The 25,879-nt window shown below is 39.1% G+C and overlaps 1 protein-coding gene, 1 long non-coding RNA gene and 1 pseudogene across 2 annotated transcripts; 2 read left to right on the top strand and 1 right to left on the bottom strand.

The window, feature by feature from the left end:
* The first annotated feature begins 1,421 nt into the window (after positions 1-1,421).
* On the top strand, positions 1,422-4,216 carry LOC122672270. The gene is made up of 4 exons (XM_043869769.1): positions 1,422-2,070; positions 2,405-3,180; positions 3,320-3,836; positions 3,939-4,216. Exons 1-4 carry the CDS (start codon positions 1,422-1,424, stop codon positions 4,214-4,216), a joined length of 2,220 nt encoding a protein of 739 aa, XP_043725704.1.
* A 1,590-nt stretch (positions 4,217-5,806) lies between these two features.
* Positions 5,807-24,026, bottom strand: LOC122670353. Its single transcript, XR_006334201.1, has 4 exons — positions 24,013-24,026; positions 10,739-10,741; positions 6,127-6,225; positions 5,807-5,880 (listed from the first exon to the last, which is right to left on the bottom strand). It is a non-coding gene; the product is annotated as an uncharacterized LOC122670353 (long non-coding RNA).
* On the top strand, positions 14,907-16,053 carry LOC122670351 (annotated as a pseudogene).
* Positions 24,027-25,879: the final 1,853 nt, after the last annotated feature.

Genomic DNA, 25,879 nt, shown 5'->3' with positions numbered 1-25,879 from the left:
CCATGAAATTACTAGCTCCATCCAAGAACATTATTAAAGACAGATATGGTTGAATTGTTCTACTGTTGCCTCTAAAAATTGACATTTGACAATCTAGTCTAATCACTGAATCCAATTTTCAATTGCCAAAAGTAGTCTAGAAAAACAGCAAGCGGTCAACTATAAAGTCTGAACTCGGAGCTATTTCATTTCTGCACATAGTATATTACAAATTCGAAGACATCACTTGGACATATCATGAACATCTCTAGTGATTTAAACAATTAAATCAGACTTAAATATTAGACTTAAAACAAACATTCAATGGTCAACAAGAAGACCAGAAGAACAGCCAGCAGTCCCAAACAAAAAAATCTTAACTCAAAGCTGTTCAGTTCAGCACATAGAATTGCAAATTCAAAGATACAACTTGTGACATCAAATTCTCTAAACCCACAAGAATTCAAAACAAGTGAAGATCATAGTCTCATACAATGGACATCTCTAGTGATCTAAACAATTAAACTACTCAAAACCAGCATAAACGCTATAACCTGCAGCACTCAATGACATCACATACAAACTTGAAATTGAAGGAGAAAGACAACCCAGCAGCCAACTCAGCTTTCTTCAAGGTAGAAGTTGAAACAACAGAAATAAATTGAGAGCAGAAAGCAGGGACTTACCATTAGTAATGGAAACGGAGAGACAAGGGTTGCAACTGGACCCAGAGCGGAGCTGAGCAGTCAAGGCCGCAATTATAATGGACAGAGAGAGAGAGAGAGAGAGAGAGAGAGAGAGAGAGAGAGAGCTACACCTAATCCATAACTGGACAAGATAGATATAGCAAGAGTGAGAGCTAGCCACAAACACAAAATCGAAAAAATCCCTCAGACAAATAAGAGATTTTTTTTTCCTCTTCTGAGATTACGAGCTTGGGTTGAAATAGACGTCTCTGTCTTCAACGCTTCAAGATTCTGGCCCCCTCTGAGATGAATGATACAGCCCCAAAATTATATGTAAATATTACTCAACAGCAACAACAACGCATAGTTGAGCAAGAAGCTGAGGTGGCATTGGAAGCTACTAGACAAAGAAGACCTCCCAGCTGGCTCAGGGATTATGTAGAGAGTTAATTTCCAAGTGGGTTACACAAGTTGTGATTCTGTTGGATTAGTTGTTACAATTGAGAAGACCCTGTTACTCTCCAATTCTTGATTCCGTTACATTACAGTCTTTCATTGTAAAAGCTTTAAATAGCTGTTGTAAAAGGTTAGAAAACAACAACGAAATGATCAATTTCTTCTGTTCTCCTTTTCTCTCTCTCTCTCTCTCTCTCGCAATTCTAACCCTTCTATCTCCTTTGGGAGCTGAACCACTGTTCAGCTTGTTCTTATCTTCTCCTCTATTCTCATCACTGGTGCTTTCATTGAGACTCTTCCATGGCTGAAGGTACTAGAACCCAGAGAATGGAGGATAACGTTCGTTCTCTTCTTGATTTCAAGAAGACTGCCGAGACACAACTACTGTTGATGCAGCAGAGCAGTTTGGAGATCAATCAAAATCTCCAGCAATTCATGGCCACGATAGAAACACAGCTCAATGATATCCATTTTCATCAAACTAACCAAGCCCCTCATTCCAATACCGACATTCCACCATTGCAGCCTGCAATTTCGTCCTTTGCTCCACCGATGAAGCATTTACGGCTGAATGTTCCTCGCTTTGACGGGTCGAACCCTGCAGATTGGGCCTTCAAAGCTGAGCAGTTCTTCCGTTATCACAATACACCTGAGGATCAACGTCTGGTCGTTGCTTCTTTCCATATGGATGGTGCTGCTTCATCTTGGTTTCAATGGATGCACAACAACAATCTTCTAGGTTCCTGGAAATCTTTTTTGGCAGCACTTCTTCAACGATTTGGTCCGACAGCTTTCGATGATCATAGGGGTGCCTTGTCTAAGCTCCAGCAGACTGGGGATGTTGCTGCATACCAGGCCCAGTTTGAACAATTATCCAATAAAGTTAGTGGCCTTTCGGAACAATTCCTCTTAAGCTTCTTCATTTTAGGATTAAAACCAGAGCTCAGGAGTGAGTTGTTAATCGCCCAGCCTACAACCCTCCTTCAACCCATGGCTATGGCTCGGATGCAAGAAGAAAAATACCAAGAAATCAAATTCCTCCACAGGTCTATTTCGATCTCCACACAACCAACCTGCTATATTACCAACACCCCCTGTCAATTTACCAACAACCCCAGCCATTTTACCAACACCAACCATCCATCATCCTTCTCAGATTCCCATTCGCAGGTTGAATTCCGCAGAAATGCAGGCCCGTAGGGAGAAGGGGCTCTGTTTTAATTGTGATGAGAGATATACTAAGGGACATAAATGTAAGCATCGTTTTTTATAACTGATAGCAGAGGACGATGTTGATCAGGAGCATATGAGTATTGTAGAGGAACTGATTACTGAGACATCAGAAGTTAGTTTACATGCCTTGTCAGGGAAATTTGCTCCCTCTACAATAAGGTTAATGGGTACATATGCAGATAGGCAAATACAAGTGCTGATTGACAGTGGGAGCACCCACAATTTTGTACAAGCGCGGGTGGCACAACTACTGCAATTGCATATTGTTCCTATTAGAGAATTCAAGGTGTTGATAGGTAATGGTGATTACCTCCTTTGTTCAAAGAAATGCAAGCCAATTTCCTTACAATTGCAAGGCCATACTTTCACCATTGAGTTATACTTGTTACCAATTGAAGGAGCCGAGATAGTTCTTGGGATTCAATGGCTGCAGCAGCTGGGTCCTATCTTAACAGATTATAAGCATCTTACCATGAATTTTGAATGGGAGGGTCGCAAAGTTCAGTTACAAAGAGAAATGGCTGTCAAGCACGACCCTGTATCTCATCATCAATTGGCTAAAATGACAGCTGCACAAACTGTAGCTTCATTTTATCATATGAAGATGGTATCTACAGACATTAATTTCGAGACAGAGCAAGAGGGGCAGCTACCGCCCTCTGTAGCACAAATCTTGGCAGAATTTGAGGTTGTGTTCAGAGAACCAACCCAACTACCTCCTACAAGGCAGTTTGACCATCGAATACACCTACAATCTGGGGCCAACTCAATAAACGTTCGACCTTATAGATATCCTCAATTTCAGAAAGCGGAGATTGAAACTTTGGTACAACAAATGCTGACCAGTGGCATAATCAGAGTGTCCCACAGCCCTTTCTCTTCTCCAGTGCTCTTGGTTAAAAAAAAAAGATGGTTCATGGCGTTTTTGCATTGATTACAGGGCTCTCAATGCCATCACCATAAAGGATAAGTTTCCGATCCCTACTATAGATGAATTACTTGATGAACTCCATGGTGCTACTGTTTTTTCAAAAATTGATCTTAGATCTGGTTATCATCAAATTAGAGTTGTGGCAAAGGACATTCATAAAACCGCCTTTAGAACTCATGAAGGGCATTATGAGTTCCTAGTAATGCCTTTTGGCCTTACGAATGCACCTTCTACTTTCCAAGCACAGATGAATTCGATACTCAAACCATTTCTTCGAAAGTTTGTGGTTGTCTTCTTCGATGACATTCTTACATACAGCACTTCATTGATTCAACATGCACAACATTTACGGGAGGTAATGCAATGCTTGCAACAACATCAACTATATGCAAAAAGGTCTAAATGCAAGTTTGCTCAGGCCTCCATTGATTACCTGGGCCACATTGTTTCAGCTCAGGGGGTTGAACCAGATCCACAGAAAATTAAATGTATGATTGACTGGCCTATACCTGAAAATCTCAAAGCCTTGAGAGGTTTTCTTGGTCTTACAGGTTATTATAGGAAGTTTGTATTTCAGTAAGCTAAGATTGCAGCCCCTCTAACCGACTTATTGAAGGCTAATTCCTTTCAATGGAGTGATAAGGCCTCTGCAGCCTTCAATGTTCTCAAACAGGCCATGGTTTCAGTCCCTGTCTTAGCTCTTCCGGATTTTACCAAATTATTTGTTGTAGAGATTGATGCTTCTCTTGTGGGAGTGGGGGTAGTATTAATGCAAGATACTCACCGCATTGCTTATTTCAGCAAAAAACTTAATAAACATTTACAGAATGCATCCACATATGTTCGAGAACTCTATGCTATTACCCAAGTTGTACAAAAGTGGAGGCAATATTTGCTTGGCAGGAAGTTCATTATTCAAACTGACCATTAGAGTCTTAAAGAGTTGATGACACAGGTAGCTTAGACCCCGGAGCAACAACACTACCTCAGTAAGCTAATGGGATTTGTTTACATCATCCTTTACAAGCCAGGCTATGACAATGGAGCTGCTGATGCACTATCTCGGTTACCAGGAGTAGCCAATCTTCCAGTTACTTGTGAGGACATGACTCCTACATCTGCCACTTTAACTGCTATCTCCTTTGTTACTTTTGATTTTATTGACCAGTTAATGGAAGCTAATCAGTCCCACCCTGAGCTGTTAGCCATTCATGAGACCATTCAGCAGGATAGCAGAACTGAGGATGTTTATTCAGTTCGAGGTGGAATTTTATACTACAAGGACCGACTCAGAATTCCATCAGATTCACCCTTGAAACAACAACTCCTACATGAGTTCCATGATACTGCACTGGGGGGACATGGAGGTGTCAAGAAGACCCTAAAAAAATTGCAAGCAAAGTTTTATTGGCCAAACATGAGGACTGATGTTGAGAACCATATTCAGCATTGCTTAGTTTGTCAACAGGTTAAATACTCGACCCAAAGACCAGCTGGGACATTGCAGCCATTGAGTGTACCTCACCAAGTTTGGGATGAGATCACTATGGATTTTATTGTCAGTTTGCCACTATCTCATGGGTTTACGGCCATATTTGTGGTAGTTGATAGGCTCATAAAATACAGCCACTTTCACTACAAGAAAACTCATTTTTGGCGACGGTTTTTTCCCGTTGCCAAAAATCCAAATCTGTTGCTAAATATGTTGGCGACGGTTTTCTAAGCCGTTGCAATCACCGTTGGCATAAATGGCGCAGCCAAAATTAGGCGACGGAATAAGGGGTTCCATTGGGAAAAATATATTTGGCGACGGTTAAAATAATACCGTTGCCTAATTTTGGTTTTTAGCAACAGTTACTACTTAACCGTTGCGGAAGATAATATTATGGCAACGGAACAAAGTTTACCGTTGCAGAAAAGCTATATTTTTAGCAACGGAATTAACCGTTGTAAATATTAAAAACTCCGTCGCTAAGAGCAATAAAGTTAGTCTTTTTGGCAACGGTTTAAAAATAATCACGCCAAAACTGAAATAACAAAAAAATAAAATTAAAATCAGTATATTTCCTGTAATTACATCGATATACTAGTCCATACATAGCCTTCAAGAATTCCAAAGAAACCACAAATTAGAGTATTGACATGGAACTCTCAAAGTGAGGCCTTAACAAGGTAGTATACATATAACTAAAATAAAGAAAGAAAGACAACAGCATACGTCAACTACAACAAGAGTTTCCATAGAGGGATCAAAGCGTATGCTTCCTACATAAACGATAAATTATTCCCCAAGCTACTTCAGACCTTGACTGACTATGTAATTTTACAAATCGAAAGAAAATTCAGATATTCCATAAAATATAGCCTTCAAGAATTCTAAAGAAAGTTTATTTGATTCCAGATGTTCTCAGTATTTGTTATGAGCAGTAGGTTGAAAATGGATGACTGGTAAGTTGAATAACAAGGCACATAGGCAGCCTGTGTCCGAGAAAAAAAAATTGTTCACAATCATAACAATAGGCAGGTGTTTTGAGCTGATGAGGAGCTCGTGGTGTCCCTGGAGATGTCCTTTGAGGCACTTCTGAAGATGAACTTCTGCATCCATTGCCCAGGAAATTTTCATAACCATTAAGAGGAACAAAAGAATCCAGAATTCAATGAGATCCAGCTACAATAAATCAGCAGCAAAGCAACAACATTAAGGCTATGTTTGGATGCCAAGAAATGAAAAGAACACAGCATATCATCATATTTCCTACCTCTTGACTACTACAAGAAGAATAAGAATAAGAATCCAACCATCTTAGGAAAGGACAATAGAAGAGAAAATGCTAGAATTACCTTCCTTTCGGCATCTGCATATTTTACCACTCGTTTTGGAAACAGAGTAAAAGAGAGAAGTGAAAGCTTATTCCCTAGTAGCTCCCTGACCCACAAAACCTGCAAATAGTACAGAGGAGTTACAAGCCAAGGCTAACAAACCCAGGAGTCCGGTGCAATGAACATGAAAAAAATAGCATTCCGAAGGAAGGACAATCACCCCTCATCAATACGAGGATGACAAGAACTTAACAACAATATCCCTTCAAAGAAACTCCATTAAAAATTAAAACTACCTCCACTCCCATCAAATCACAAACCAAAGAACAGAAGAGGAAAACAAAAAAAAAAAAGGTATACGAATTTGTATATGGATAAAAATCAGTTCGCATTCTATCTCCACCATCTTCACTTTTATTTTGTGAATAGATGGAAAAAATCTTTACTCTTTTTGACCCATTGAGGACTTCTATTGCACTCCAAAATCATTATTGACCTACAAGACCTCTGGCCCTCTACAGAGAAAGGTACAGACAAGCAATATTTTTTATGAGAGTGTAGCAAAGCAGAGCAAACCCCCCCTTTGCTGCCCTACACCTGAGCACACACACCCCCCCTTGGTGTCCAATACCTGAGCACACAGAGAAAGGTACAGACAAGCAATATTTTTTATGAGAGTGTAGCAAAGCAGAGCAAACCCCCCCTTTGCTGCCCTACACCTGAGCACACACACCCCCCCCTTGCTGTCCAATACCTAAGCACACACCCCCCTTTGCTGCCCTATAGCTGAGCACACACCCCCCCTTGCTGCCCAATACCTGAGCACACACACCCCCCCCTTGCTGCCCTACACCTAAGCACACACCCCCCTTGCTGTCCAATACCTGAGTACACAACCCCCCCTTGTTGCCCTACAACTGAGCACACACCCCCCTTGCTGCCCAATACCTGAGCACACACCCCCTCTTGCTGCCGAATACCTCAGTACACACCCCCCATTGCTGCCCTACACCTGAGGACACCCCCCCCTTGCTGCCCAATACCTAAGCACACCCCCCCTTGCTGTCCTACAATTGAGCACACACCCCCCCTTCCTGCCCTATACCTGAGCACACATCCCCCACCCCTTGCTGCCCTTAACATTTTAAGGCTTTGATTTCTATCAAAAGAAATATGGTTACTTAAGCTAGAGCAGTCCAATAAATAGCCTATAAGTAAGAACTTTGGGGATTTAAGACATTTATGGAAGTAAGAAATGCACATCATCTGCAGGACTTTTGAACATTGTTTTCTTTATGTTCTTTCACCAAAAACAAATTTTTACTTCCCCTCCCTCCCCTTTTAGATACTAGTTTACACTTAACACATTTAAATGGACAAAGTTCACTCCCACCTTATTGAAGGAAACCTTTTTCTTGAAGAGAATGAACTCGGCCAAGACAATGGTTGGAGTGACCGAAATCTTAGCCATCTCGGTAGAAACCAACACCGCATGTAGACACAGAGTAGGAAAGAAATAATTAAGGAACAGAAAAAGAAAAAAATCAGTAGAGGAAACAGAAGAGTATATGTTTCTTCAGTATCTTACCTGTTATGCTTTAGGTTGATATTGTTGGCAAGGCCAGTAGAGAAAGACATGACAGTACCCACGAAAAAGAGAGAAGAGTATATGTTTCTTTTTTAATGTAGGCCCTTAGTCTTGTTGGAATACCAAACTAGTTAATATCCAAACAACCTAGACTTAGACTACCTACCCTTGGCTTAATGCCAGACTCATTCCTTTATCAAGGAGTAACCCTAGTCCATTGTTATCCCAACCCAATGATGGAATGCTGTATTTTTTGAAGAAAGAAAGACAATGTTTTGAAATAAATCAGTCAGGTTCGTGTGTGGACCCAAGCGAAAGTAATGGGCTTTGCTTATAAGCCCCAAGGGTTGGTGTTCGAACCCTTGACTCGAAACGATGTGTGGAGGATATGACCTCCGGGCTAATGGACTGACATTGTACCCATCCACAAACTCGATTTACAGACCTAAGGGCCACTTTAATGTAAGCCAAATGACCTAGTGTTGAAAATCAAGAAATGATTCAACTTTAAGATCCATGGCTAAGAAAGAAAAAGGAAAGAAAAAGGAAAATCTTTTGTTTTTATTGAAAAATACATTTTGAAGGAGAAAGATGCCATTAAAGAATTTTGACTGAAAATAGATCTGCCCAACTCTAGACTAGATTGACCACCCCACAAATGAAGAGGAAATCCGTAAAACAACACAAATAAAAAAAAATAGAAAGATATTTTGCTTTAAACCCGAAAATCAATGGTTAAACCATATGAATGCAACAAGGTACAACAATGGGGTTGTTGTGACATGAATCACTAATGGTTCAAGATAAAAAAAACCATTAGTATATATTGAGAACAACAATATTTGACATAATTTTTGAAGAATAACATAGTCTATTGACCAACCTGAACCACTTGCACTAGTACTGCCATGTACTTCGGTATCGCTCATTGTTTAAACCTGTTTTACAATAAACAATCACTGTCAGAACATGTCGGAAGCTCTTGGGCATGGTAGCTCAATAAGAAAAAAAGAGCCAAGAAAATATAATGGGGGTGATCTACTACCAAATATTGATTACTACATGTTGAAGTATAAGAAAGTGGCTTTAACAAATACAAAAAACAGGTGAAATTCTATGGCACTACTGTGACATGTTCCCTTGGAATGAATGGATCCTCCAATATGTGTATTTCTGATAAGTGCAGTGTTTGTCGTATTATAAGACATGGGTTCTCCATAAAGAAAGAGATCAAGGGAGGTATTGGTGTTTTCACAACTTCAACAAGTGGAAGAGTCTTTGAATCTATTGAACTCTATGAAGAAACCCCATCTGTGAGGAAGGCTTTAATAGTCTCAGAGAGTGATTGCAGGAAGGGTACATAAGCCTTTGGAGAGCATCCAAGGACTAGCGGGGCAAACAGGGTTTGATTCATTGGTTGGAAAAGTTGGTCTTTATTCAAATATTGAGGAGCTATACTTACTCAGCCCTAGAGCTCTTCTCCCTTGCTTTGTGGTAATCTGCAAGCCCTGAAAGGGAGAAAAAAGAAAAAAAATGTTTACAAGTTATAGTTTTGAATTTTTTTTTTGTAGTACTATAAAATTCCACTTTTCTTCATTACCACCCTATCACCTTCTAGCATTTTTGGAACCTCAACAAATAATCATGGTCCATGTTGTCAAGTCATCATCCAAGTTGTTCAATTGCAGAAAATTCCTTTCCCTTAAAGGTTGTCTTTTGTCACATATAAATGTTTTGGAGAACTGTTATGACTCTTTAAGAGTCCTTATAAAGTAGATCATTGTCAAGGAAAAGGGCACAAACTTGTCACCATATATTGGTGTTCAATCACTTCCAAAATTTCACCTACTTTTGACTTCCATGCTCAGTATTACTGTAGAAGAAGGAGAAAGAGCAGAAGAGTTAATTAAAATAATGGGACAAGTGCATTGGTTGTGTGACTTGTGTCCTCTTGTGAAAGCTATAGTATGAAAATGGTACAAAAATAGCTGTAGCCTTTGTGATGACTGTTCAAACATTGCTGCAGGTTATGTGGACCATTGTTTTCTTCTTTGAAAATTTTAGAGGGCAAGGTGCAGTGACTCAGTGAGAGAGAGGGGGGAATACAAGTTGAACTAGATGGGTCCTTCGGAAATAAAATCATACACAAGAGATTAGTATGGAGGTGTCCACCTTCAGCAGCAAGGGTGTGGGCGATAGAGCATGCCAACCCATGAAATGGATTTGACTTGCAAAATCAATTAACTTGGACCACGCTCCCAGTCTAATATAGCTTCTTGGATTATGTAACTGTGTTACAAGTTAAATAACCTAGAAACTCTGTGAAGAAGAGCGGAGGACAGAATTGCTTTTATTTCCTTTCTAAAGTCTTTGACCCCATCTATGATTTATTTCCCAGCTCCCAAACCCACCCCCTATTCACTCACCTTTACTTCCTAATCACAAGCACATATAATGCAAACCTCTTTTTCATAAACCATCTGGTCAGGATGCAATATTGCAATTGAATTCTATAGTTAATTAGAGCAATCAAGTTCATAGTGTTTAAGTAGAGTTTACAAACTCAAACTTTAGAGCTATTATCAATATCTGTGTGAACTCACTAACCAAACAAAGGCACTTGTAAAGAGAGGAAGCCAAGTAATTAATAATTTTTTGCTTTTCACTACTATCATGGGGAAGAGAGAAGAGACAAAAGAGAAGGGAAGGGTGTTGTGGGGAATTTCAAGCTCAAAACCACTCTGAGTGGTGGGTCATAGTCATGCCTTGCAGTTCCTACAGATTTTATTAGGGTTCCATTTCCAAGTCAAGCTGAGCCCCAATTACATAAAGAGCTTTTCTACTCCTCTTCCCATTCCCCAAAAATTGGCACAGCTGTATGCAATCCCCCACCCCCATCCTTCTCTTTCAAAACCTAACAAAGTACATACAATAGTACCCAAAATATCCCTCTATATAAGACTGAAAATTGAATCCAGCTTCATTTCACATTTAAACAAAAACTTACAAAATCAAAACAAAATAGTATAATTTATTTCACCAGACCAGCTAAAAAAACCCCATATAGCAGACCAAAGTTCTTCCCCTAAACACTGAAAGGCATATTATATTACCAAACTACAACAATTTAGCACAGACAAGAAAATGACAACTCTTGAAAATGATATAATGATAAGTCACTTTTAATAACTTTGAAAACTCTCTTTTACCCCAACTTAATGAACTTTTGGGAATAAGACAATGGGATTTTGAAAGAAGTTTGATATCCTAAATACACCTATAGAAGTGCCATTCAAATAATCACTTCATGAAAAGATAGTAGCAAGTGCAATGGAATACTTTATTCCCCTACTCATTCATCAAAACCTAGGGATGGCTTGATAAGCAATTTAATGGAGAGGGCTTCTCCTATATATTAACTACGCTTTCATAGGCTTGCTTCAATCTCAGAGGTGTTTCCTATCAATCCTCCCCCCCACACACACACATACACATATTGCAATAGAAGAGATTTAGGGGTTGGCCAAAACAAAGCCATTGAAGAAACAAAAATGTGTATTCAAATTCAAGTATGTGAAACTAGATATACAATATTCTTAAGTAATTTACTCTGTTCTGCATATTATTTCCATCCATGTATGAAATATCTAATATATTCTGCATAAATTTCTTCTTATGTAGATGAAAATTTTAGTATTCTTCATATTATAAGTTCTTTGTTCGTTAGTAGTCCCAAATCCCAATTCCTCTCTTAATGCGCATAGACCTTCAACCATGCACCCTAGTTTCTCTAATTACAAACAAATCTTTTTACAACTTCCTACCAAATTCAAAACATAAGTCTGATTCTCTACTTACCTTAGAATCCCAGCTCAAAACTTGATTTCAGTTCTCTATCCTCTTCCCTATTCTATTCTTTGTCCAACAACTCAGCAATGCTCCTTTTTAACTTTCAATTTGTCTTCAATTCTTCTAGTTTGGCATCCAAAATACCCAATGTCACATAATTTCCTCACCAATACAGCAGCTCCTCTTCACTCCCAATCAATTCCTTTACCTCTTCTTTTCTTCTTCCTTTCCAAGTGTAGAATTGGTTCTAATGTGTTGAGTAATTAACACATATTCTCACCTCAATTAATCTATATATACTATCATAATAACATACTTCTTAATCACTTCAACTTAGTCTAACACCTTATTGGATTTTAATAACCTAAAGGAGATATATAGTGCCTCAGTCCCCATCTCATATACAAATATTAAAAATCAAATTAACAAGATGTATGGTGCCTCAGAGCATCTCAGATTTATCATTATAAAACAGGAAAAAAATAAATAAAGTGAAAGCATCCTTATTATCCCACACCATTCACAGAGCAATGCAACAACAAAGTCATAGCTTGTAAAGATAGACAAAATCCCAAACGATGCTTGTCCGGAATTAAAGATTCAGACTGTGTGTGTGTGTGTGTGTGTGTGTGAGAGAGAGAGAGAGAGAGAGAGAGATAGATACCTAGCAAAAATCTCAATCAATACAAAAACCCAGTGGAAGAAACTAGATAAACCCTGAAATCGAAAACTTGCAGTCAACCTTAGCGAGAGAGAGAAATATTGAGCGAGAGCGAACCAAACCTACCTCTGATTTTCTCAAGTCTAAAACACCTCTCCTGATCTAGAATCATTGTCTGCTCCTAATTTTTTCAAATCGCAGCTGTTTACGCACAAGGGTGGGAGAGGGGTTGTAGAGAAAAGGGACTCGATCGTCCACCTTCCACGACACAACTGCGTCGTGCGTGTAGAGGGGCTGTAGAGAAAAGGGGCTCGATCGTCCACCTTCCACGACGTTGCGTCGTGTGCGTAGCTCGAGGCGGTGGAGGCGAGTCGTAGAGGAGGGGTTAAGTTTGGGGTTGAACAAAATAGGTTTCCAAGAGCTAGGAGAGCGAGAGAAGAATGCGTGGATTGAGATATTGTGAGAGAGATTTTGAGAGAAAATGGGTTTCGTGCGGGGATGGGGAATACAAAGCGGGAAAGGGAAATGGCGCCGAAAACAAAAATTGCTGCTACGGTTAATAATATCTAGTTACCCTAAATAACAATCCACGACAGTTTGTGTTTTAGTGTTGCTATAAAACAATATTTGGCTACGGTAATACTTTTACCGTTGCCATAGAAACGCTCGTGTATATTTACACTTCATATTTAGCGACGATTTGTATTATGTCGTTGCTACAAATCGTATTTTCCGCAACGGTTATTTTATAGGCGTTGTATTAAATATTTTAGGCCGACGGATTATATATTACCATTGCTATAAATTAAATAAGGCGACAAATGATATACTACCGTTGCTATAAATAGTGGGACAAATTTGATATTCTCTCCCAAAAACGCTTGTGTATATTTGCACTTTATATTTGGCAACATTTTGTAGTATGTCGTTGCAACAAATCGTATTTTCTGCAACGGTTATTTTATAATCGTTGTATTAAATATTTTTTTATGACACTAATATATTTTCCGTCTCCTTAAATGAAATTTGGCGACTCTATATTGGTGGACGTTGCTATAAATCATATTGGGCGACGGATTATATATTACCATTGCTATAAATTAAATAAGGCAACGGATTATATATTACCGTGGCTATAAATTAAATAAGGCGACGAATGGTATATTACCGTTGCTATAAATATATATTCGGCTACGGTAAAATTTTTAACCGTAGCCAAAAAGGCTTGTTCTTGTAGTGTTTGCTGCACTTCTAACTCATTTTTCAGCTACTAAAGTAGCTGCTATTTTTATCAACATGGTAGTAAAACTCCATGGGTTTCCAAGTTCAATTGTCACTGATAGGGACCGAATCTTCCTTAGTACTTTTTGGAAACATTTATTGATCCATAGTGGAACTACACTGAAGTCAGACAGCCCATCATCCTCAAACCGATGGGCAAGCCGAGGTGGTCAATAGATCCTTGGAACAGATCCTAAGGTGTTTTGCAATGGATTACCCTAAGCAAGTGGTACAAATGTTTGGCTTGGGCTGAGTTTTGGTACAACACTTCCTATCACACAAGTATCAAGATGACACCTTTTCAAGCATTGTATGGAAGAATTCCTCCCACGATTCCTTTTATATTGAGGGTCACTCTTCGGAGGCAGTGGATTGATTTATGTGATAGAGGGCTTTTATTACAACGTTGAAGTCTAACTTACTCCGCACTGGCGGCGGATGAAGGCTTATGCTTGACATGCATAGGAGGGACTTAGAATTTGAAATTGGAGACTGGGTTTGGCTCAAGCTACAACCATATCGACAGCTCTCAGTGTCATCACGACCATCTCAAAAAATGGGCAAAAGATACTATGGTCCCTTTGAGGTTATAGGTAAAATAGGGGCAGCGGCTTATAAACTGTAGTTACCATCTCATTCACAAATCCATGATGTATTCCATGTTTCTCAATTAAAACCTTATCGCGGTCCTACTCCTCCGCTTGCTGTACTGCAATTACCCCCTGTCAATTTGGCTGCTCAACCAATAGTTGTTCCGATAGCCGTTGTGGGCCAACGACAGATTTGGCAACAGGGAAGGCTTGTACCTCAAGTCCTGGTACAGTGGGATGGGCTGTTACGGGAAGATGCCACTTGGGAAAATTTCTCTGCCTTTCAGGCCTTATACCCTCATCTCAACCTTGAGGACAAGGTTTGTTTCGATGGGGTAAGGAGTGATACAGCCCCAAAATTATATGTAGATATTACTCAACAACAACAACAACGCATAGTTGAGCAAGAAGCTGAGGTGGCGCAAGCTGGGGAAGCTGAAGTGGCATTAGAAGCTACTAGACAAGCTGAGGTGGCATTGGAAGCTACTAGACAAAGAAGACCTCCCAGCTGGCTCAGGGATTATGTAGAGAGTTAATTTCCAAGTGGGTTATACAAGTTGTGATTCTATTGGATTACTTGTTACAATTGAGAAGACCCTGTTACTCTCCAATTCTTGATTCCGTTACATTACAGTCTTTTATTGTAAAAGCTTTAAATAGCTGTTGTCAAAGGTTAGAAAACAACAACGAAATGATCAATTTCTTCTGTTCTCCTTTTCTCTCTTTCTCTCTCTCTCGCAATTCTAACCCTTCTATCTCCTTTGGGAGCTGAACCACTGTCCAGCTTGTTCTTATCTTCTCCTCTGTTCTCATCAATGAATTAGGGATTCTACAAAGACAACCTCTAATCAAAGCTCCTCTGCATTAATCCTTGATAGAAGATCAAGAAGTTTTCGCGAGCTCCATCCGATAATTAAGGACAAATCATGGCTCTGCTAGCATCACCACGCAATGCCGGATTCTATCCTACTTCTCCTATCGTCCGTACAAAAAGACCGCCAAGACCAACTTCTTCGTCTTGTGAATGTGCCAGAGGGCTTGGCTCCAGCGTCCTCAAATCAGCAGGAGCGGAGAGGTCGGAGCAGAATCCATTGATATCTGAAACTTCCGGTCGAAAGAGGAGGGGAGCTATGGGCGTCGTCCGTGCGGCTGCGGAGACGGCATCGGAGAATTTAAGCGGTGGGCATCACATTCTGCTGTCGGATGTGGTGGTGAAGCAGAGGAGGGGGGTTTACTTGGGACGAAAATGGAATTCTTTGGATATGACGACGGCCGGGGTCGTTCTATTCATGCATCTGCTGTGCTTGTTTGCACCATTTACCTTCAACCGGGGAGCATTTTGGGTGGCTGTCGCGCTCTATGTGGTGACTGGGCTTTTTGGGATTACTCTCTCATTTCATAGGAACCTTACGCACAGGAGCTTCAAGCTCCCTAGATGGCTTGAATACTTCTTCGCCTATTGTGGGGTTCAAGCACTTTAGGTGAGTGGAAGGCTACTGTACCGTAGTGACCGCCATTTGTTTTGGCTTTCTTTCCTTGTTTTTTATTTATTATTGTGTATATATGGCAGGGGAACCCAATGGATTGGGTAAGTACACACAGGTATCATCACCAGTTCTGCGATTCAGATCGAGACCCACACAGCCCTATTGAAGGATTTTGGTTTAGTCACATGAGTTGGCTTTTTGATCACGATTCTGTTACTGAAAGGGCAAGAATTCCTGACTTTGTCTCTCTCCGTGCAAAATCCTCTCTTACTCTTATTCTGATCTCGATTATTGTATTTTGCAGTGTGGAGAACCCAATAACGTAGCGGATTTACAGAAGCAACCCTTCTACAGGTTTCTGAGAAGCACTTACATTGCTCACCCCATAGCACTTGGGGTTCTCCTCTATGGATTGGGAGGCTTTCCCTTCCTTGTCTGGGGCATGGTGAGACACTAGGCCTTCCCCTTCTCTCTGATTTGCAATCATTCTATCATTCTTGTGTGATAATAATAAGGGTAATTTACACATATCACCCCTGAGGTTTGACGAAAGGATAATTTTAATCCCCCCCGTTTTGAAAAATTCTGCGTACCCGTTTGAGGTTTGCAAATAGTAACAAATAACCCCATTCCGTCAGTTCATGATTAACAGTGTTAAAAATAAGAGGTGAATTGATAAAATTACCCTTACAAAAAAAAAAAAAAAAAAAAAAACCTGCAACTCATCTTCCCCAAATCGATTGGGGAAGATGAATTGCAGGTTTCAAAACCCTTTCATTCGACCTGATACTTCTAGTTCCAACATCTGCCATTGAAGGCATACAGAGAACCATGGTTGCAAAGAGCAACACTCTCCCCTGTGCTATACCTTCTCTCTTACTCTCATTCTCCATTCTCTGTGTTCTATCAGTCTCTCTCTTCTTCCTCTTCTTCACAACACATAAACAATAATTTACTCCCCCTTCACCTCTCATTTGCTCTAGCAAAATTCCCCAAAATCCCAACCAATGCATCAGAGTCTACATTGCAGAGCTCCCCAGATCACTCAATTACGGTTTGTTAGACAAATATTGGACCATGAAAGGTGATTCCAGACTCAGCAGCGATGTCGACAATGAACTACGCTCTGAGCTTTCTTCGAAAGGGAAGCTAAATATGATTATTGGAGCAGTTTTTACTACACAGAACTTCAAATGAACCCACGATCTAGGGCGAACTAGATTCACTTATAGAACAAATCTAGGGCAACAAATCCACGATCTTATCAAATTGCACTCTCCCCCTCTTTGTTTTCATAATAAATCTCCTTGGGGAGCTATTGCTACCCTTCCTTGATCTGAAAAAATAAAACCCGCGATCTTATCAAATTGCACTCCCAGATCACCAGAGAAAACCCTAACTAAACCCAAATCCTAGATCACTAACAAATGAAAGCAAAATGAACAAACAAAATCATGTTCCTAGACGGAGTCCCTGCCACCAGACCGTTTCCAAGCATCAGTACCATGAATCAGGTCCACCACCTGCTTTTGCCTCCCATGATCGTCATTGCCAATTTTCTTTCTGAATGCCCCCTTCGCCATACCCAATTGCATTTCTGCACTAAGGGTCGCAAAGAACGGCACAAATATAACATCAGCTTCCTCAACATTAGAAACCCTCCTCGCAAAAGAACGTTCTCTAAATTCCTCGGTAGTCATTAGATCACCCAAGATCCAGTACTCCGCACTGCACTGCTTGATCAATGGGTTCTCCAGATATGTTTCTCAGGTGGAGGAGAGTGGGGATTGTGACCTGCGCGGATGGGGTTACAGAGGGGTGGGAGCAAGTGGGCTTGCAGGAGGAAGACGAAGAAGAGGAAGAAGACAGGGAAAAAGATATATGGAGATACCTGTAATTTATCTTCCCCAAATTGATTTGGGGAAGATGAGTTGCAGGTTTTTTTTTTTCCTTGAAGGGGTATTTTTGTCATTTTACCTTTTGATTTTAACAGTGTTAGTCATAAACTGACGGAATGGGTTTATTTGTTACCATTTGTAAACCTCAGGGGGGTACGCAGAATTATCCAAAACTGGGGGGTAAAATCATCCTTTCGTCAAACCTCAGGGGTGGTATGTGTAAATTACCCTAATAATAAGAATAAGCTAAATGTTCTCTATGCCGGTGGCGCCCAAACGCATGTGGGTCGGTGAAATGACCATCCTGCCCTTTGAGTGGTAGGTCCATGTGTCCAGGCATAGGCTGCGCTGCAACACAGAGAACATCAACCCATAATAAAAATACCAATTACACTAAGAAGCTCAAGAAGAAGGTGTCCCTTTCTGAAGTTGTGGCTCCATTTGTTTCTCTTAACATGCTCTGCAGCAATTCAGACAAATTTAATTAGTGGCCCACCTTTTGTGTGAAGCTCACACCAACTTGTAGAACAGAATCTTTATCTAATTGTATGAAAGGAAGGTAATTTTTATCCTCTGAAAGTGCGGCCCCATGTACCACACTTGAGAATCCATCCGTTAAAATATGGGCAGTGGCATCTTTTTATCTTCTCAAGTATTGGGTGTACGGTTGGATTCTCAAGAGAGGTGCACTACACTTGAGAGGATAAAATTCACTACTACTTGTACTCGTGATTGATAATGAGCGACGTTTTCTTGCTCTTGTATGCAATGACATACTTTCCATGTTTTTCAAATGGGTCAATATTCTCTGTGGTGAGCATGGCTCCTGTGCGCATGGGGGCCATCAAAGCCCCTGAAGATTTTACCAGCAATGCCCTCCTGGAGAGTTTTTTATCATCTCTCTTTTTCTATTAGTTCATATAGCTCCAATAAAGGTAAGTCCGTAGCTCAAAAACTCGTCAACTTATCCTTATCCCAACATATACACCAATGCCGGTAAGGTAAACAACAAAATAACAATCAAGGGTTTGCTTAAAATTTAAAGCTATACATCCAAGTTCGGACCTTAGGGGTTATGACTCCCCAATTCCACCCTAACACATACTATTGAAAAGAATGGAAATAAAGTTTGAAACAGTAACTTTCATCAACATATCAATGCATAAAGTGAAGAACAATAATAGGGAAGATTGGGCAAAATCTTCGCTATCACTTATCCAACAATAACATCAATGAAAAGTAAACGGTAAACCCTAAACAAAATCAGATTTTTATGCATCATCTAAAAACATCATGCATTAGGTTATAATCATGAAGAATCATTCATAGACCTTCATCATACTATCAACAAATAAGCACTGGATTCATTAGTCTATAAATATGACATTATTAAAAATTCTGCACACACATATGTGAATTAAATTATAAGAAAATCACTATTCCTTGCAAGCAATCATGTGTGAACAATTTAATTGAGTAAAAGCATGAATGAAATATATTTTTGGCATGACAAATCTCAATCTAAAACTAAATTTTAGATTTAAAATAATATTTTTAAATTTTATATGTAAGAAATATCAAGTATAATGGTTAAAGATCTACTCACCTTGTGTGAAGCAATTAGGGTTTTTATAAGTGACCTCAAATCAATGCTTCAATAATATTGATATATGTCTTCCTAATTCAGAACTACTTTAATGGAGTCCTATGATTAAGGTAATGATGAAATCAACATCACTACATTGCATGAACTTGGATTTGGGAAACACAGATTTTTGACAGAATGACCTACCTTTAGTAAATCAGCGATATCTCTCTGCTCCAATCTTCGTTTGAGTTGATTCAAGTTGGGTTGCGAAGATAAGAGATGAGGATACATTTTTATCGTGAAATAAGATTTTTCCAATTCAACTTTGAAAAGGTCAAAATTGGATGCCAAGTTCCTGGTTCTAAGTCTGAATCTCCTTCTTCTCGTTCTTTCTTCTTCTGCTTCTTCTCCTTCTTCTCTTCCTCTTTATAGTCAATGAATTTTCCTCTCTTCCTCTCTCTTTCTCTCAAATTAATGATAAAGGGAATGAGGATTGAGATTTAGTTATGAGGATTTAATCCTAACAAGAAAGAAGGTGGGAATAATCCAATTTTGTCTCTAACTACATCTATTTAATTGCGCTCCAATGAAAATATTTTAAAAGGAATCTTGACTTAAGATTTTTAAATTAAAATTTTAGATTAGGTAATTTAATTTTAGTTAAAATTCTTTTTTTTATTGGGATTTTATTTTGTGAAGGCTTTCTTTCTCCAAGTGTGGGTTTCTAGCCAATTGGAGATTGCTACCTCACCTTTCATTATCAATCCATAATACTTTCCTACCTAAAATCTAAGACCTCCCAAGTTAGAATCGTGGAAGTCTTTCTAAGCCCTATAAAATTATAAAAAATAAAATATTTAATTACACCTATAGAGAATAGAACCTTAGACCTCTAACAAATTGTATTAAATGTCTAAGTACTAGGCTAGGTTACTAATTATGAATTATTTTTCAAATCAAATTATATATGCTATAAATAAAACCCTAATTCTACACTTAGGTAAGGAATAAACTCAAAATGAGGGTGTTACACTAAGACATACTACTTACCATGGATGCATGTGTGCACTTCCAGCTAGTCCAAGATCCTACATTTCGGCTTGCCCTAATCCTACATTAGGTAAAAAGATCAAATTACCCCTAATCCAAAATCAGGGTAATACAATTCTCCACCCCTTAACAAAATTTCGTTCTCAAAATTTACATATTTGGATCTCCCCATTATGTCAGGATATTACAATCCACCATCCTTAAAGAAATTTTGTCATCGAAATTTAAATACTTAGATCTTTAAACAGTTACAGATACTTGTAGTGCATATCATCTCCTTTTCCCTACAAAGCCTCTTGAATATCATAATTCCTCTAGAGAATCGTCACAATTAAAATAGTATGGTTATATAAGACTTACCCTTTGTAATCCAAAGCAAATAGTTATTTCCTCGAAATCTGAGTCACTCTCTCTGACTACCCATCAATTATTGGTCAAGATATTATATTTAGAAATTTAATCAATTTACTAAATCAGACTCTCAAAATTCGACTTTGGTCATACTAAATTTATTGACCGATATAAAAAATATCCAACATGGTAACTTGGTTCTTAGTTAAAACGTTGAGTCACTAATCATGAAGAATCATTCATAGTCCTTCATCATACTATCAAGAAATAAGCATTGGATTCATTAGTCTATAAACATGACATTATTAAAAATTCTGCACACACATATATGAATTAAATCATAAGGAAATCACTATTCCTTGCAAACAATCATGTGTGAACAATTTAATTGAGTAAAAGCATGAATGAAATATGTTTTTAGCATGATAAATCTCAATCTAAAACTAAATTTCAGATTTAAAACAATGTTTCAAAATAAATTTTATATGTAAGAAATATCAAGTATAATGGTTAAAGATCTACTCACCTTGCGTGAAGCAATTAGGATTTCTATAAGTGACCTCAAATCAATGCTTCAATAATGTTGATATATGTCTTCCTAATTTAAAATCACTTTAATGGAGTCCTATGATTAAGGTAATGATGAAATCAACATCACTATATTGCATAAACTCGGATTTGGAAAACACAGATTTTTGATAAAATGACCTATCTTCAGTAAATCAGTGATATCTCTCTGATCCAATCTCTGTTTTGGCTGATTCAAGTTGGGTTACGAAGATAAGAGATGAGTTACGTTTTATTGTGAAATAAAATTTTTCCAATTCGGCTCCAAAATGGTTGAAATTTGACTCTAAGTTGTTGGTTCTGCACAGCCTGAATCTCCTTCTTCTCCTTCCTTCCTTCTTCTTCTCTCTTCTTCTTCTTCTCTTCCTTGCTATAGTCAACGAATTTTCCTCTCCTCCACTCTTTCTCTCTCTCTCAAATTTATGATAAAGGAAATGAGGATTGAGATTTAGTTATGGGGATTTAATCCTAACAAGAAAGAAGGTGGGAAGAATCCAATTTTGTCTCTAAGTACATCTATTTACTTGCCCTCTAATAAAAATATTTTAAAAGGAATCTTGACTTAAGATTTTTAAATTAAAATTTTAGATTAGATAATTTAATTTTAGTTAAAATTTCTTTTTTTGTTGGGATTTTATTTTGTGAAGACTTTCTTTCTCCAAGTTTAGATTTCTAGCCAATTGGAGATTGCCACCTCACCTTTCCTTATCAATCCATAATATTTTCCTAGCTAAAATCTAAGACCTCCCAAGTTAGAATCATGGAAGTCCTTCTAAGCCCTATAAAATTATAAAAAATAAAATATTTAATTGCACCTATAAATAATAGAACCTTAGACCTCTAACAAATTGAATTAAATGTCTAAGTACTAGGTTAGGTTACTAACTTTGAATTATTTTCCAAATCAAATTATATATGCTATAAATAAAACCCTAATTCTACACTTAGGCAAGAAATAAACTCAAAATAAAGGTGTTACACTAGGGCACACTACTTACCAAGCATGCATGTGTGCACCTCCAGCTAGTCCAAGTTCCTACACTTCGGCTTGCCCTAATCCTGCATTAGGTAAAAAGACTAAATTACCCCTAGTCCAAAATCAGGGTGTTACACCTATGGCGCAAGCTTCGTGTTTAGCCATGTTGTTGGTGCACTCAAAGTTAAGCTTAAACACCAAGGGCATATGGGTTCCATCAGGTGGGGTTAGTAGTATGCTTGCTCTATAACCCTGGTGATTGGCTGCTCCATTAAATAGTAATTACCAACCATACCGGCTTCTTCTAGTTCTAATTGTGCAATGTCCTCGTCGGGAAATATATCTTCCACTGGTCTAGTTTCAAGGGTTGGATGCGCTGATAAGTGATCAACGATTGCTCGTCCTTTGATCAATTTTTGTGTCACATGTTTGACATCAAATTCTAATAATAAGAGCAACCATTATGCTAATCTTCCTGTTAAGGCGGGTTTCTCGAATAGGTGCTTGATTGGATCCATCCTTGAGACCAGAAATACTTGGTGAGTTATCATGTAATGCCTCAACCGCCTTGTGGCCCAAATCAGAGTCATGCAAACTTTTTCTAGTGGTATATATCTAGTCTCGTAGTCCACAAATTTCTGGCTTAGAAAGTATATGGCCTATTCTATCTTGCCATCTTCTTGGTATTGTGCCAGCATTGCTCCCATGGCCGCATCTTTTATAGGCAGATATAGCAATAAAGGTTTTCCAAATATCGGGGGTGCCAATACCAGTGGGTTGGCCAAGTATTCTTTGATTGTATTGAATGCGGCCTAACATTGCTCGTTCCATTCCTTTGGCTCATTCTTCTTTAGTAGCTTGAAGATTGGTTCGCACACCATGGTTAACTGAGAAATGAATCTACTGATGCATTGGATTCTCCCAAGAAAACCCCTAATTTCTTTTTCGATTTTGGGTGGTGGCATATCCATAATTGCCTTAATCATGGTTGGATCGACTTTGATGCCCCTATGGCTGATTATGAACCTTAAGAGTTTTCCAGTCGTTGTCCCAAATACACACTTCAGGGGGTTTAGCCTTAGCTTGTATGTCTTAATTCTTTCAAAGAATTTTCTTAAGGCTTCAACGTGTCCCTCACGTTCTTCTGACTTGACGTTCATGTCGTCGACATAGACCTCGACCTCTTTGTGCATTAGGTTATGTAAAATGGCGATTGCTGCTCTTTGATAGGTTGCCCCGGCATTCTTAAGTCCAAATGGCACTACCTTGTAATAGTATGTTCCCTATTGAGTTATGAAGGATGTCTTTTGCATGTCTTCGGGTGCCATCTTGATTTGGTTGTACTCTAAGAATCCGTCCATAAAGGATAGAAGGGCATGTTTGGCCTTATTATCTACGAGTATATTAATATGAAGTAAAGGAAAGTCATCCTTAGGACTTGCTTTGTTCAAGTCCCTAAAGTCTACACACATTCAGACTCGTCCGTCTTTCTTAGGTACTGGCACAATGTTGGCCAACCATTCAGGGTATTCAGTCACTTCTAAGAATCCTACTTTGAGTTTTTTAGTGACCTCCCCTTTGATCTTCAAGATCCATTCAGGTCTCATTTGTCTGAGGTTTTACTTTACTAATTTTATTCCAGGGTTTAAAGGTAGACGGTGTGTGACAATGTTGGTGTCAATTCTGGGCATGTCATCGTATGACCATGCAAATACTTCCATGTATTCTTTTAAGAGTTCAATCAGAGGTTGGACTTCTTGTTCATTCAAAGTTGAGCTGATTTTTATTTCTCTTGGCAATTCTGATAATACTAAATTAATGACTTTAAAGCTCTCAGGGATTGGTTGAGCTCTTTTCTCTTGATTTCATTTGGATTGTTTTTAGGAGATCAGGCGGAGGTTCATTGAACATTTCATCCTCATTTATGTATGCAAGAAGAGGCCCAATGTAACTAGAAGAAAGTAATTCATTGAAATCAAACTCAAGGTCTACATAGGACTCAGACATAAACTTAGATGAACTAGAAGAAGAACTGGACTCAGACTCGGACTCAGACTCAGAACTAGAACTAGAAGAGCGGAAATGTAAATGAGGACTAGGACTAGAACTGTCGATGCCTTCGTAGAAGCGGTACTCTGAAAACTAGGTCCAATTGGGTATTGCTCCTTCAGCTGGGTAGATCATTGCTTGTGGGTTTAGATTCCAATCTTAAGGGGCACCTAGTGTAGCGATCACTCCTTCGAATAGGGCTTTAAGTTGGAAAGAAGGTGCTTCATCTTGCCAGTCTTTGTTAGAGTCCACATGATCTTCTTGAAGGATCTCCAACCTGTCCATTTGATCTCAGCTTTTGGGCTCTGACTTCTTCACCCTCTTGTACTTCTCGAGGTCCTTTTTGTATAGCTTCTTTTTGTAAGCTTCCCTCCTTTTCTGTTTCTCTTTCTGGACCCGCTTGAAGAGATCCTCTTTGGTCGGGGCATAACCTAGACCGTTGTTCTTTTTATTGTGAGAGGGCAATATGAGCTTAGACATTCCTTAGTGAGACTTTTCAAGGCTCATACCCGAAAAATACCCCATTTTCTTAAGCATGTTTGGGATTGCTAGATTGTGACTATTCAAATGGGTAAGAGGAAGCTTCTCTCTCAGGGGTTGTGCTGGGTATGTAGCCCACATAATGTCGAATTGAAAATTGACTTGCTGACAGTCCAGTTCTTTGCTAGCCTCTACATTGGCAAGCATGCTTATCAGCTCAGGATCGACCAAGATGGTGACGACCTTATCATTGACTATGAATTTGAGCTTTTGGTGGAGAGAGGATGGAACTGCCCCAGCTGCATAAAGCCATGGCCTCCCAAGGAGCATATTGAAAGATGAAGGGATGTCGATGGCTTGGAACTTGGTCAGGCCCATGATGATCTCAGTGTTTAGAATCCCAATGACATTCCTTTGGTATTGTCATAGGCTCTCACTCCTTCTGTAGAGGGATGTAGCTTTGATGGTCGATCCCTATGTGTTGAATGGTTCGTAGTGGGCAAACATTCAAGGATGAACCATTATCCACTAAGACTTGAGGGATATGACTTCAGTTGCAAACAATGGTTATATGGAGTGCTTTTGTATGACTTGATCCTTCGGGTGGAAGATCCTTGTCTGAAAACTTGATAGCTTTGACCACATATAGAGAGCTCCTACTATATTAGCTAGTTAAGTTGGTTCTGTTTCCATTGGTAAATGTACGCTAGCCAACGCTTTTAAGACTGCCTCTCTATGGGTTCGAGAACCGGTTAAAAAACCCCAGATTGAGATGTTGGCTTGAGTTTTTTTGAGTTGTTTCAGAACCTCATTTTTTGATTCTATGGTAGCATGGTTCTGGTTCCTTACCAACTCAGCTAGGTTGTTGACATTGAGCTAGGCCGGCTTAGAGTTCTTCCCACTCCTTGTGGTTGTATTGTTAAACTCCTCATCAGATGGGAAACAGAGCTTGGAATCAAACTGAGCTAGGAGGTGGTCAACATCTTGATTTGACTCATCTGATTCCCCATTACTTATGATGATCATGTTGATTTCGGGTTCATCGGTAGTTACAGTGAGTGCTTGAAGTTTATCGCATAGTGCCCATACCATGGCTTCGATTGTTCGGGTTTCCTCATCTAATTCTTTGAGGTGGTCAAAGATCTCATCTTCATGGCAAGGAAAGGGCAAACTAGTTTGCCTTCTATAACTCATGTCCAGTTTGCCAGGCACATGTTGACGGATGTAATCATTAGTGTCATACCCCAAACCACCCCTAGGAGGAATAGGCAAGTGACCCTGATTGTATGTTAACAATCCTCCAAACCCTAAGGATCTAGAAGCAATTAACTCACAAACACACACACCCATAACAATGGA

The sequence above is a fragment of the Telopea speciosissima genome, chromosome 8, assembly GCF_018873765.1.
Source record: "Telopea speciosissima isolate NSW1024214 ecotype Mountain lineage chromosome 8, Tspe_v1, whole genome shotgun sequence".
Classification (NCBI taxonomy): Eukaryota; Viridiplantae; Streptophyta; class Magnoliopsida; order Proteales; family Proteaceae; genus Telopea; species Telopea speciosissima.
Note: the sequence above shows the minus strand (reverse complement) of the source record. Positions and strands in the feature narration are given on the sequence as shown.